Source organism: Polyodon spathula, chromosome 14 (genome assembly GCF_017654505.1).
Source record: "Polyodon spathula isolate WHYD16114869_AA chromosome 14, ASM1765450v1, whole genome shotgun sequence".
NCBI classification, from domain to species: Eukaryota; Metazoa; Chordata; class Actinopteri; order Acipenseriformes; family Polyodontidae; genus Polyodon; species Polyodon spathula.
This window is the reverse complement of record NC_054547.1, coordinates 1355244-1370515: the sequence shown is the minus strand read 5'-3', so window position 1 is coordinate 1370515 and position 15272 is coordinate 1355244. Positions and strand designations below refer to the sequence as shown.

The following is a 15272-nucleotide window of genomic DNA, read 5'->3' as shown; positions in this document are numbered from 1 at the left end:
TCATTAAATGTGAAGTTTCCTCTCTGCAATAATGCTGATCTACACAGACGACTTAAACCCACATGTTACGCTCCACACATTTTCAGCACATTATCGAATGGAAATGGAATTTAAAAATCACTGTAATTGCGACATTGGAAGTGCAGTTTAGCATCACTAAATAAGAACACATTTCTTCTGTTAAAAAGGTGAAGTTACAATCTAGTCGCCCGCTCTTTCACAGTTCAAATGTTTCGCCACGCCTGCAAAATGCAACACAGCTCCTATTCGTCGACACTTCTCATGAAAGTCTGTCTGTGTATTTTCAAAACTAACCCTCCCTGGCTGCTCCTGAAGTAAACATATTGACAGGGTGGCGCAAGGAGCCAAGTGGCTATCGAGAGTCATCTCGAGGCTGCTGGTTGAGCTCCAGCCATGATCGTGTCACTTCAAGTCAACAGCCCGGTCTGTACATGAAACAGGTTCCGCTGTTCTCCTGGTAGACAGTGTGGAGCTGCTGCCTCGCCGCTGCTTCTGCTCCACACTTTCCAGGCAGTGCCTCGCTGGCACAAACAACAGTAGGAAGGCCGGCACTTCACAAAGTTGTAGAAATCGCTCTATTTTTTTTAATGCGGAATTTGATTTATCTTTCCCTCTGCTATCTCATGTGGTAAAATTATATGCACATAAAAATGAAATATTCCATGGTAAGTGTGTTTCTAACCAGCCGTGTTATGTCTGGAACACTGGGCCAAAAGCCCCCCCCCCCACAGAGTAAGCAATTGGGGGGGTGAAGCTGCTGAGAGCTGGACATCATTTTTAGTGTTTGGTATCATTATTGTATCTAACAGTGCTCTCGTATGCAGACTATTTAGGGTCCCTACACTGCAACTGCAAATAATATCCCATGACCGTCTATGTGGCTTTCTCTCACATGCAATTCTACAACCCCTCCCAATGCAGTTCTTACATGCCATTTAAAGACAAAGCGAAATATCACACAGTATTCCCAGGGGCATGACAGCCTTTCAGACGGAATGCAGAAGTTTATGTACTGTACATGAAGTACAATAGATCCCTAAAACACTGCAATTCCTGGAACAGAAATGGGTCTAGAGAAGAGCTTATTGTAGTACAACCACAGTTGCGTTTTATCTTAAAATAATATGTACCACGGCTTACACAGCATTATATTAAAATAATCTTTGTAAAATTAGCGAATCGAAACAATTAAACATCATTAAAACATCTACACATAATAGCTTACAATGCTCTGTCCACTTGTGTAATCAAACACTGCTAAAAAAAAACCAGCTGAATTGAGGAATACACACGTTATGCAGCTGGATCCAGTTCAAGAAGCATTATACAAATAACTCTTGAGAGGCAGTAAGAGTGAAAAATACACACAGGAAGGAATACTGCGATCACCATGAATCATATTTCAGCTTTTTAAATTGCACATGACTTTCCAAGCAGCTGTGTAATGTTAAGGGAGTTGTCTAAACAAAAGAAGCAGGTATCACTGGGGGCTGAGAGAGCCTATCAAACGAGAACGGATCGCCAGAGTCAGCACGCAGCGCACATAATGAAACAAGCTGGTATTTTATTAACAGAGTGATGAGTGTCTACTGCATCAGGAACGCTCCTAATAACGTCAGTGCATCGAGGGCCGACATATTTCAATAGCTAGGAACAGGAAAGCAAAGATGTAAACCAGGTGTGGAAAGAGAATTGGGACTGCTACTTGAGATCAAAAAGAAATACAGCTCAATACCACAGAAACATTTCAGAGCTTCTAAAAAACTAAGGAGACTTAATAGAAGCTTCTCAAATCTCAACAGAGTTTACTAACAACAGCAACAACATCCTAGTGCTTTTTGAAGTTCCGTGCCACTTCAAAAGAGGCATCACTTGTGCACTGTCCAGGGATATAAATCAGTCTAGCTCCCCGAAGCAGGGTACAAACGGGACACCCTGCTGGATGCAAGATGTGGTCTCAGAGTCGAGCCTGGCTGGGTAAATACTCCTGCTGGAAAAGGCACTTCACCTTGACCACAGCCTCAGATTCCACGGCTCTCCGAGCTTTATGGCTGTCTCCTCTGCCAGAGAAAACACCGCCTCCCTTTCGTGTGAACTGTGCACAGCGTGAGCGCAGCGTGGAAGGAGGAACGAGGAGCAGAAAAACTCAACGCTTCTTTTTTTAAATTTCTTTTATTCTGTTCACTGTGCCATTAACCTTTACAGCTGCCCTGGGACCCGGAGGGCTGCTGTTGGAGCTTTAGGAGAAAGCTGGTCCTCTGCTTACCAGAGCTCACATTCCCTCCATACAAAGTGATTATTAGTGAAGGCAGAATCCCACGTGCTCAACAGCTCCCTCTGCCCTTTGCTGAGGGAATGCTTTTTTGTGCTTGTGTACAGCGAGTGACAGGATTCACTGGATTCCATTGCTACAGCAAGTCACATTATAAGATACATGCTTCACCCAATAAGAAATACTACTGAAGTTGATATGTCCCCCAGTAGGCGAACATGATTTATTTACATATCAACACACTGAACTACTCACATGACACGACCAGCAATGGTAACACACGGAGTTCATACAACACAGTGTACAAAATCTTTGGTAGGATCTACAATCTCTGAACCAATCTCCTCTGTTCAATCATAAACTAACATTGCTGAAGAGCTTGATCAGGGCGGATAATCAGTGAGGGTGGATCTGTGATGGGCGATACGCGACGGATTACTGTACTTCTATACCACAAGGGGAGTTTATCTAAAGAATTTCCTGCTGATAAGAGAAGTGACCATTTCACTGGGGTACTCTCTGGGACAAGGCCCCTGTGTCGTAACCATGGAAATTCCTCTCTACCTGCCCCGAAGGCGAAGAAGAAGGCCTGCCCGGGGTTGCCCTCCAGCAGCTCAGTGATGCGACGGCCCATGCGCTCGTTCCTCTTGTAGATCAGCTCCTGTCGGAAGTAGCTGTCGATCTGCTGGGCTGTGATGCGCTCGTGGTCAGGGAGGGAGCTGTTGATGAAGTGAGGGAGCTGGAGGAGAAACAGACAGTGTTACTGGCAGTGTTACCGCATGAACCCTTGGTAAAAAATGCATTAAATATTCTGCCGATGGTTACTGATGAACTGGTTTGGTTTATTTTTCATGGCACATCATGGTCTAAAAATAGATATTTCATGATTAAACATAATATTTATGAAAACAGGAAAGCGTTGTCATTACAGTTATTATGCAAAAAATGTCACAGAAATCATGATATCCATGATAACCGTGAAAGAAAATACAGCCTTACTGATGAAAATGTGCAAATTGTGATCATTCAGAAACGTAAGCCCTCTAAATTGCAGTTGAAATGAGGTGCAGAGAAGCTACAGGAACAGCGTTCGAGTGATGAGGGATCACGGAAATCTTCAATGCTGCACACTGTGCTGGGAGCTACGCATTGACATTGCATTCAGGAGCAGGTGCAAAGCGTAGTTTGAACAGTTTTTCAAGCAGGTTTGAGATTTCTTGCCATAACATTTGTTTTTATCACGGTGAGATAAAATCCAGTCTTCTAAGGCATCTGTTAATCAGTTCCACAACTGCCTCGGAATTTCGTGATGAACTCCACATTTTTCCGACTGAGCAGACAGCTTTCCTGTTGATTTATAGGGGTAACAGCGGGGGCCCCTCTGGTTCCAGCCTGAGAGAGAGATGCAGGAACACTGGAGCTCCATTAGAGAGCTGTTAACTCCTGTCACTCCCTCCAGTCCACGAGGAGAAGCTCCCAAACATCTTCATAGAGGGGAGCACCTGCCTGTAGAACCTCACACACATGGTTTGAAGTGCAGATCTCCCTTTGTTTAAAATCGCTCACGGTTACTGTGATTCATTTAGTGCTTGCACGATGTGGGGGGGGGGGGGGGGGGGGGCGGCATCTTCAGTGACGGTTGTTGCATCTCTTTTTGCACGATATATGCAAGAACACGATTGTAAAAGGATTAAGGTTAGGGTTAGGGTTAGGGGTAGGGTTAGGGTTAGGGTTAGGGTTAGGTTTAGGGTTAGGGATAGGATTAAGGTTATATCGTGCACAAAGATGTACAGATTAAGTACATTGTAATGATGCATAATAACATTGTAATTACCTGTAAGTACGCATGTATTTACTAAGCAACTACAATGTCAATACACAGTATTTAGAGACCCTTCATGTAAAGTGTTACCCAAATGATATGTAACTTTGTAACATCTTATAGCAATTGTAATTACTGGTAATAACTGCTTGATGTTTATTTAGATACTAGTAATTTTAGATACTGAAACATGGGGCCCTGATCGTGGACAAAGTAATTACATTGATTCCTAATCTCTTGACAATGAAAGTAACCCATTGAATTAAGCATATATAAACAGGCGAAGGATTCTTCTTGCCCACCCATTCCCCACATATTCCCTTTCCATTGCAGTAGCTGGGAGCGCTCACCAGTCAGAAGCCCCCAGCTTTGTGTAGCTGTTGTGCTAAGCTACACACAAGCAGCTCTGCGCCTGCATGCAGAAAGTGAATCACGGTTCTCACTTATTGCAAGTGCCGTTACACTGAAGAAGACCGAATTGAACTGATGATATAAAAACAGTTTCTCGATTTGGGTATCCTGAGGGATATGCGTGTGACTAGCTGTAGGTGAGTGATGATGATGAACGGGTCCACTAGGAGGGAGGGGGTGCCATATCCCCCTCTTCTGGTTCTGACACATTGCTCAGATCATGTGAAGAGCTTCCAGATGTCCTCTCATTACATCTGCTCTCCCCCCGTAGCCCAGCCCCAATTAGCATTATCTACTGAGTTACATGGGAGGCAGCGTTATGATTCATCGGGCTATGAAAACAAGGGATGAGAGGGGAGAGAGAATCCATGAAGATACACTATCTGCTGAGAGCACATTAGCTGAACTAAATGAACTAAATGATGTCCTTTTACATTTCTATTTTAAAACAGTTGCTTCGATGACAAGAAAATACAGTACTGTTTTGTTCTTTCTGTTTTTTCTCCCATTCTTCTTTTATCCAGATTTGTACTTTTCTGATATTTAATTTACATACTGGTATGCACATGTGCATGATATATATATAAACCTACACAGGACCGGCAACAACACATTATTTACAGCATGACTAGGGCTAGGGATTGTATTGCCCACTTTTCCTAACTCAGACCTCTTACTTACTAAACATCTCGAATGTTCGAATAGATCATTGTCTCCTCTTTAACAATATTTTAACAACAATAGTTAGTAGAACGGTCCCCTGACATGTTCTCCTTGTTCTCGGAAAGCAGCACCACTGGGGACAGGGAGTTTGTTGCTGGCTAACGTCTCTCAGGCTACTTGCTCACTAAAGGCTTCCACCTTTAAACAGTTTAGTTTACTGGTAATAAACGTTTAGAAAATCGATAAACTACAAACTAACATTAAGTAGCTGACAAGTCCCTATCAATTTATATTTTTTTGATGCGCATTGCCATTGCATAGTGACTCAATGGCAATCCGGTTCATTATTAAACAGCCTAGATTTTTTCTCTCGCAGAATGTATTATGTATTGTTGTTTTCTAGTGCCTGATGACTTTCTGCAAGTTTAAATTCACTCCAATGATCTAACTCCAATCAGACCATGTGACCAAAAGTGAGGCGTTCTCTGCAGTGTTTATTTAAATATCTTCAAATCCTGAATTGTTGGAAGCAGAAAACAGTAAGGAAGCAAAATATGCTGAGCCCAATAAAAGGGGAACCAGTAACAATTTTAATAAAGCTAATCAGAGCTTAACATTTTTATATCATGGGCTGGAAAGAACTGGCTTCAAATGTAAACCAGCGATTCCCCTGTCATCATATTTTTTGAGTATTTCCAGAGGGAGGTTTTAACGAGATTTCAAACACATAAAGAATTGACAATAATTTACAACCAAACGTAATGCTATCTGGATGCAAGGAGAGCAAACAGCCTATAACCACCCAGAATTAAAAGCGCCCTGTATAAAAGCAGTCATTTAAACCGAGATGAATTTTGTATTTGCAAGTTTCTGCCCAGACTTCTCCACAGGACGTCCTGTAAAGGCAGGCAGTGATATCAGAGAAACCGAACAATCCTGCACTCTCCCTCCCTGTCTCTCCATCTGCTTTGTAAAGTTTAAACTTTAAATTGTTCTTACCATAATATGTTCTGTAACTTAAACTTGAGTAGACCACAATAATAAAAAAACTAATTCAAATCTTCCCATATTGTATGCATGGCACATTCCTAAACACATACACAGAAGCTACTCTACAAAACCGTGTTGGAGCGCTGCAGTTATTCCACGCGTGAGTGAAATAAACAGAGCGCTCCATGGGCGTTCACAGAGGCTTCTGTTTATATAACAAGTACAACGAAAGGAAAATAAATGTTTAAACCTTAAACATTGGAATTCTCAGAATGACTTTCCTTAGCACAAGCTCTGCTCAGCAGCACAGTGTAATTAAGATTCCTAAATGAGATTTCAATGAATGAAAGGCAGATTCCTAAATGAGATTTCAATGAATGAAAGGCAGATTCCTAAATGAGATTTCAATGAATGAAAGGCAGATTCCTAAATGAGATTTCAATGAATGAAAGGCAGATTCCTAAATGAGATTTCAATGAATGAAAGGCAGATTCCTAAATGAGATTTCAATGAATGAAAGGCAGATTCCTAAATGAAATTTCAATGAATGAAAGGCAGATTCCTAAATGAAATTTCAATGAATGAAAGGCAGATTCCTAAATGAAATTTCAATGAATGAAAGGCAGATTCCTAAATGAGATTTCAATGAATGAAAGGCAGATTCCTAAATGAGATTTCAATGAATGAAAGGCAGATTCCTAAATGAGATTTCAATGAATGAAAGGCAGATTCCAAAATGAGATTTCAATGAATGAAAGGCAGATTCCTAAATGAGATTCAATATACATTTATAAGCAAACCCTTTGCTAGAGACAGGCCCATCTAATTTGTAAGTATCTCTTTTTTTTTTTGATAACATCGAATGGATCACATATACAGCACTGTGCATACCATGCCACCTGGAGCCAGTGCTTGATTTGATCCTTCCCCTCTCTGTCAATGTAAAATGAGACAGCAAGATCAACGGCTGATAATCCCCAGCCTTCACCAGCTTAGCAAATACAGGGTGCACCCGGATCCAGTGCTGCAGGAGTTACTCTGTTACTCTGTGAAGGCCAGCATCGTGCAGAGCAGTCCAGTGCTGGGGCAGTGCACTCTGTCATGTGGTCTGGAGACACGCTGGTCGCTGCTCATGCTCATGTCATGCTTGTGAGGCTGCTGTCCAGTCATCAACAAGGCCAGTCCATACTAGTCTACATGACATATATATAGGGTCTTGCTTTACAACCCAGCTCTCATCTGTGTGTGCCCCTGTACTTAATATATAATGACAACAACAATAACAACACTGTAACTCTTTTCTATTGCCAAGCATCTGGATGGTGCTAACCACTCCTAAACGACCATGTGTGCCTTATCAAGCGGAGACAGAATATGAAACTGCGTTGAAATGTGATCCCTTGTAAAACAGTGCTGTGCTTTCAAAAAAGTATGGAGTGATTTAAACATGGATTACCATCTTCACCCAAAATCTTAGTATGGTGATGTGGAGGGCTGACTTATTAGTCAATCTCTCCTTCTAATGGAGGCTGCAGTTTGCATTTTCCAGGCATTTGTTTAAAGTTGGAGTGAAATGTTTGTCACGTTCCTTTTTTATGTCTGGGATCCACTGTGCTGCTCACCTGCGAGGTGTCGTGGTTGAAGATGATGGCCCTCAGGTCCCCGCAGTTGTAGTGTTTGATGAGGTCCTCTGTGGTGTAAGGGACCTGCAGACTGCCTGCCCGAAGGCTCTCGTGCTGCAACAGTGTCTGGTTCAGAGCAAACAGCACCTGCAAGCCAATCACAAATAAACAGCGTTACTGCATGGAACTGAAGGGAGGGAGGGACTGGCAGCCTCACTGTCATCAAGAACAAACAGCATTACTGCATGGAACTGAAGGGAGGGGGGGACTGGCAACCTCACTGTCATCAAGAACAAACAGCATTACTGCATGGAACTGAAGGGAGGGGGGGACTGGCAACCTCAATGTCATCAAGAACAAACAGCATTACTGCATGGAACTGAAGGGAGGGGGGGACTGGCAACCTCACTGTCATCAAGAACAAACAGCATTACTGCATGGAACTGAAGGGAGGGGGGGACTGGCAACCTCACTGTCATCAAGAACAAACAGCATTACTGCATGGAACTGAAGGGAGGGGGGGACTGGCAACCTCACTGTCATCAAGAACAAACAGCATTACTGCATGGAACTGAAGGGAGGGGGGGACTGGCAACCTCACTGTCATCAAGAACAAACAGCATTACTGCATGGAACTGAAGGGAGGGGGGGACTGGCAACCTTACTGTCATCAAGAACAAACATTATTACTGCATGGAACTGAAGGGAGGGGGGGACTGGCAACCTTACTGTCATCAAGAACAAACAGCATTACTGCATGGAACTGAAGGGAGGGGGGGACTGGCAACCTTACTGTCATCAAGAACAAACAGCATTACTGCATGGAACTGAAGGGAGGGGGGGACTGGCAACCTTACTGTCATCAAGAACAAACAGCAATACTGCATGGAACTGAAGGGAGGGGGGGACTGGCAACCTTACTGTCATCAAGAACAAACAGCATTACTGCATGGAACTGAAGGGAGGGGGGGACTGGCATCCTTACTGTCATCAAGAACAAACAGCAATACTGCATGGAACTGAAGGGGGGGGGGGGGGGCAACCTCACTGTCCCCCAAGAGAGCATCATGACCCATGTAAAACACTTAACATTGCACATTGCGTATAGCACATCCGCTCAGTTTTCAAAAAACTTGTGTATAGTTCACAGGACAGTACTTCCCCTTGAATGTGAAGGCTTTTTATACTTGCCATGTCAATTTGCATTTATTCATATTTTTCACCCTGTGTTTTTACATGCCTGTTTTTGCAGAGAACTCGACCCAGATCCCAATGTCAGAATGGGTTTGACTGAACTCCCCCCAAGGATCTATAATCTCAGGGACTGATGAATTGAGCTGCTGTGGTTCTGCTCACCACCTGGCAGCAGGCACAGCCCTTTATTTGAAGTATCAGAGTTCAGAAACGTACATTTTGCAGCTTCTAGCTCTGCTTGGATTTATAGTGCAGCTTGTGAAAGGGAGCTGCCTCAGAGCTTGGTTACACCCAGATTCCTCATAATTGGCGAGGACACACTTGGAACAACAGATCTCCGAACTGCAGTAGAAGACTGACTCATTGCAGAGAGAAAGATACGAACATTAATAAAACTGAAGAGTAAGCTGGGTTTTTGTGGGTGGGATGATCTCTTGCAAAAACAAAAGTGAAACACATAAAGAGACTGTGAAACCAACATGATTCCAGAAGCTGGAAACATCAAATCGATGGGCAACCAGACCCAAGAGCTGCTGCTGCTACCAAGAGAGAGCTATACTGGCCCTGTTGTGTACACCAACATTATTGGCTAGTGTTCTCTAGGAGTGTCGTCCATGGTGGCACTAGACATGTGTGAGACAATGGGCCAGTCCATCCAGGCAGAAGTAATTACAGGAGAGTTATCTTTATTCTTAGGAGATGTCATCATGAAACCGGCATCTAATGAAACACAAGGCCTCTTAACTCTTCTGCTAGAAATTCTGTTCATGCAGAGGGAACTCAAGCTAAGGTCTACTTACTTAACACACAGTCAGAGTAATGGAGACTATTAAAGGGCTTAAGGCAACATCCCCAAAAGCCTGGAATGGGGGACAAAACTCCCTAACCAAAATAAAAAGTAACATTTTGGAACTGGAAAAAACACGATGGTCTTCATCACTACAAAAATAAAATAAAAACAAAACGGTAAAAAAGAAATCAGTTCACAGTTAAAATTCTGAGAATGCAGCACTTCATCAAGACCAGCTTTCCTGAGACTAAAAAAATCTGCTGCCCCCTTTGAAGGCTCGACTGCAGGAGATTTAAAGGCACAATTTAAAAAAACCTGAAGCCTTTTTTGAGAAAAAGTATGGGGAGAGTATCCATCAGTGCACGTCCTGACAGAACAGCTGAGTGGAGGAATTGTAGGGATAACCAGTTTGTCTCCGTTCCCAACCCAGCTCTTACTGAGCACCTAGCAATTCTAATTAATCTTCCTGACAGACCCCCCCCCCCCCCCCCCCCCCCCCGTCTGGGGTGGGGATACAGTTTCATCACAGTTCTCCCATGGAGTCCCCTGTGCTTCACACAGATACCTCTGAAGAAAGCATTGACTGCATGTATTTGTTTACTCCAGCAAATCATTTGATGTTAACATGCCCTCGTTTATGTAACCTGTTCTGATAAATTAGTATTTGGCTCTCTATAGGTATTTAAAGAGTTGCAAACCTGTTCGTCTCTCAAATTTGATGATCAAAGAGTTTTGTCAAGGATTGTCAAAGCTCATTTTTTTCTAAAAGGAAAAACATTGCATATTACAATTCTACAATAAATACTAAACAAGTTATCTTGCATAGTATAGTACTCTTCAAGTGTGTTCATTTGGTGCGTTTTTTTCTTTCTAAAAGACCATTCGAAGTAGATAGATTTGATAACCTGTTTTTTGTCTGTAAGTGAGGGTTTTGCCAGAGCTCAGATGCGTCAACACGGATACATTTTATCTCTGAACTTTCTTTCTAAAATTGTTTTAAAAAAAAAGGACTGAAAAATGTCAGGGTGTACTGGCTTCATTGTCTTGACAGATGCTCATAAGGAAAGCGCTTAAGATAAGAAATGCTATTTCAACAGTCTGAAGGGTTTATATAAATGAATCAACGCTGACAGGGAGTTACAACCCTGCCAGCTCTGGTAAATTGCTACAGAAAATCTGAGGGTCAAATTCTAGGGGGGAAGGTTAAACGCAGGGGTAATTTCAAAGCAGAAATCTTCTGAAATAAAATGGAACTCATACCTTGCTAACAGTAGCTGCTGTAGGCACCAAATTAGTTCTGTAAAGAGATAATTACAGAAAAATGTTTCTTTAATGGGCCTCCCTTGGGCAGGCAGACAGAAGCCCATTGAGATAGCAGATTGTCCACACATGGACACACAAACACACAGACACACACACACACACACACGCACGCACGCACACTTTATCTGCTTTGATCACAAGTTTTCTCACGAGAGGTATTCGCAATCGTACACAGGATTACTTTAATTGTAGTGGGTTCACTCTAGGAGAGGTAATGAATGAAAGAGAGGGCAGGCAGTCCCCACAAAGTGAGATGTATTGTGTACAGAGAGGGCAGGCAGGGGCTCACTCTAGGAGAGTGTAATGAATGTACAGAGAGGGCAGGCAGCGGGTTCACTCTAGGAGAGTGTAATGAATGTACAGAGAGGGCAGGCAGGGGTTCACTCTAGTAGAGTGTAATGAATGTATAGAGAGGGCTGGCAGGGGCTCACTCTAGGAGAGTGTAATGAATGTACAGAGAGGGCTCAGCGGGTTCACTCTAGGAGAGTGTAATGAATGTACAGAGAGGGCAGGCAGGGGTTCACTCTAGGAGAGTGTAATGAATGTACAGAGAGGGCAGGCAGGGGTTCACTCTAGGAGAGTGTAATGAATGTACAGAGAGGGCTGGCAGGGGTTCACTCTAGGAGAGTGTAATGAATGTACAGAGAGGGCAGGCAGGGGTTCACTCTAGTAGAGTGTAATGAATGTATAGAGAGGGCTGGCAGGGGCTCACTCTAGGAGAGTGTAATGAATGTAAGAGAGGGCAGGCAGCGGGTGGAAGTGTAATGAATGTACAGAGAGGGCAGGCAGGGGTTCACTCTAGTAGAGTGTAATGAATGTATAGAGAGGGCTGGCAGGGGCTCACTCTAGGAGAGTGTAATGAATGTACAGAGAGGGCAGGCAGCGGGTTCACTCTAGGAGAGTGTAATGAATGTACAGAGAGGGCAGGCAGGGGTCTAGGAGAGTGTAATGAATGTACAGAGAGGGCAGGCAGGGGGCTCACTCTAGGAGAGTGTAATGAATGTACAGGGGTTCAGGAGGTGCAGAGAGGGCAGGCAGGGGTTCACTCTAGGAGAGTGTAATGAATGTACAGAGAGGGCAGCCAGGGGGCTCACTCTAGGAGAGGGTAATGAATGTACAGAGAGGGCTGGCAGGGGCTCACTCTAGGTGAGTGTAATGAATGTACAGAGAGGGCTGGCAGGGGTTCTCTCTAGGTGGATTGTACGTCAGCAGTGAGAAAGAGCAGGTTCTCCTGGAATGTTGTTCTGAACGGTGACCTTTGCGACTTGTACAAGTAAAGAGCTGATTCCCAGTTCAGGCAATCTGTCACCCACAGTCCCAGCTGCCCCTTTCTGTTCATTATCCCCTTTTAAGGCTGAACTTGTGAACCTGGGAGGCTCATTATTGCCTCTGGAAAATGATTTCTGAAAACTCCTTCCTCCAGCCAACGTGGGGGTGGGGGTGGGGGGGTACAACTGAACACACTGACAGTCTCTCAGATCACTCGAGTGGGGGGGGGGGTACAATTGAACACACTGACAGCCTACACTTAACAGGTTCACTTATCTCAACTGTGACAGCCTGACCAAACCATCTCCTAGTCACTCAGCTCTAACAATTAAGCCCCACTACCTTCCATTCCCCCATAAAGCAGAGGAATGCCTGTGGCTGTGTTAGTGGTTCCTGGGGGACAGGTTACCAGAGCAATGTGTGAGTGTGCAGTGAGAGGACGTGCCGGGCTGATGGCCGAGTAATTCATTAAAGCTTCCAACCTTCCCCTGGGGACTGCACTTACGGGTGAAGGGAAGGGGAGCTTTGTATTTTATATATACAGCATGTATAGAAAATCCCCCATTTGTTAGAAAATTTAAACTGTACCAAAGAACATTTCACCTGAGAGAAGTTGTTATTTTGTACACTAAACCACTGCAGTATGGAGCTGCTTGTGTTGTTACACCCAGTTTGTGACCTGGCCAACCCTGCTTGCCCAGGGTGAGTGACTGTGTGTGTGTGTGTGTGTGTGTGTGTGTGTGTGTGTGTGTGTGTGTGTGTGTGTGTGTGTGTGTGTGTGCGTTCACCAGGGGCAGCATCCTGCCAGTTCCTTTCAAGTGATGCCAAGTGCAATAAGAGGAGAGGGCAGGGAAAGCTGCCGGGGGCTGCGCAGGCCTGGGCTTTATAATGCTGCCAGGGGCTAGGAGTTTTCATGAGAACAGCAAACTGCACTGTAACCTTCACAAGCTGAGATGAGGAGGAGGAAAGGAGGAAGAGGGGAGGAGGAGGGTAGAAGGAGGGAGGAGGAGGGGAGAAGGAGGAACCTTAGTTGTTTGTGTCAATATTAGTGTCAGGATGGATTTTGTAAAGTTTGTTTTGTTTTTGCTATTTTCCGAGCAGTTGAAAGGACAGACCAGTCTTTCAGTGGAGATGACTGTAACAGCAGCGCTGCAGATCCTGTTGATTGAAAGACTAGTGATCAATGTGCAGAGAGAAATATCCTAAATTTCATTTAAAGCCCTTCAATAACCTTGTCTTGTAAGTAAGTTACAGTTGTCAAAGGATCAGACTCCTGTGATCAGTATACATGGTAGCTGGTCAGACCAAGAACATGTTCGTTCTTATTGTAATTATAGAAGTGTAGAATTGTCCTTGGTTTTGAAAGGTTTGGACTCATAAAAGTACTTGCATGGTGGCTACATTTGGTAGCTCAAATTCTGAAGCTGTGGCAGAACTTTAAGTAGGATTTTCATAGGCAAGAGCTGTCCTTGAAACCACTGAAACACACCAATCACTGCCCTGAACCAGACTTGAACCTTGAGGACACACAGCTCGTGGAGTTTAGATTTTTATAAAAACAAAAAAAAAAAATGTGTTCAAACAGATTTATTGGGTGAAGAAGAGATCCAGCTCATTCAAGAATTCAGTACTCTGACAGTCAAGGTTTATAATACAGAGGTGCAGTATTCAGAAAAATATAGCAGATAATAAGAAAAGTCTCTATATGATTTATGATTCAGAAAGTTTAACTTTGTTGTCTAACAGATAAACCAGCTCTTTTCTGTCCTATTAGCACACAAAAGAACAATGGGTAGTGATGATGGGCTTATCAGGAATGGTCTCTCTTGCTGCCTCATTTGTTCTTTGACATTCTTCTACTTGGAGGTCAATACATTGGGGGGGTGAAGGCAATGCCCTTTGACCTCATGTAATCCCTCACTCCCTGCTGGGCTGCACTACGGCGCTCAGGAAGACGATGAAAGTGAGAGGAACGTGTCACAGGTTTATGGATGGGCTGCAAATAACCCAGTGTCCCTGTGTTCCAGCCCCAGGCCACGAGGGTGCATGGCTCTGGAGAACTGCAGCAACATCTGGGGCACAGCTGGAGACCCGTCTCACAGTGAAATCAAGCAGACCTTCCGATCCAGCCTTCCAGGCTTTGAATGCATTACTCACAGATATAGATAGATGACATTTAAAATAGACTGTCATCAACAAACTGACAGACATTGTGCAGAACATCCACATTCAACTTTGAAAGAAATGATGTGTGATGCAAAAGTCCCAAAACTAAAGATAAACAACAACAAGGAGGAATGCCCCACATGGTTTATAAAACGTTAAAGAATATGAGAGCTTTTGGTATTTCCTGTCTAATGTTAACATCGTTAAAGACACAAAAACATCACAAAATATTTGAATGATGTGAACATTGGAGGATCTCAATACCGCTAACCAAAAACCCACAAACCCACGATATCCTTCATCTTCGCAATGGTTTGTTTCATTGATTTAAATTATGTGGAAATGCAGTGTTTGACTTTAGAATGCAAAAGCAGCAAGCGGCTAAGTCTAACTTTGGTGAAAGTAAACAAGCTGAAGTTTAGATTACAGAGCTTTAAACTATCGAAGAATAGAATAACCGACACACACATTCAACGAAAGCAACATTGAATTCTAAATATACTGTGGGGCAGATTTAGATGATCCAGGGGTTCAATTTTGAAGCATTGGTTTAATTCAATAATTAGGGACATGGTTGGAACAGAGTCCTGGACCTGCTGAGGTTATCTAATACCCCTGCAGTAGTGGAGGGGGGGGGGGGCAGATAGCAGGGTGTGCTCTCCTGTTTCACAGACTCCAGTTGCTTGCTAGTCAAGGGCTGATTTATTCGCCAGGGCTGCTGTGGCTGTG

The 15272-nt window shown here is 43.6% G+C and overlaps 1 protein-coding gene across 1 annotated transcript in view; it reads right to left on the bottom strand.

Moving 5' to 3' along the window:
• The window catches only part of LOC121327055 (metalloprotease TIKI2-like), a 70820-nt gene that overhangs the window by 25623 nt on the left and 29925 nt on the right, over nucleotides 1-15272 (bottom strand). The window contains exons 3-4 of the mRNA XM_041270849.1: nucleotides 7802-7948; nucleotides 2858-3032 (exon numbers count right to left, since the gene is read on the bottom strand). Of these exons, the coding sequence (XP_041126783.1) occupies nucleotides 2858-3032; nucleotides 7802-7948 (322 nt within the window). The remainder of the gene's footprint in view (nucleotides 1-2857; nucleotides 3033-7801; nucleotides 7949-15272) is intronic.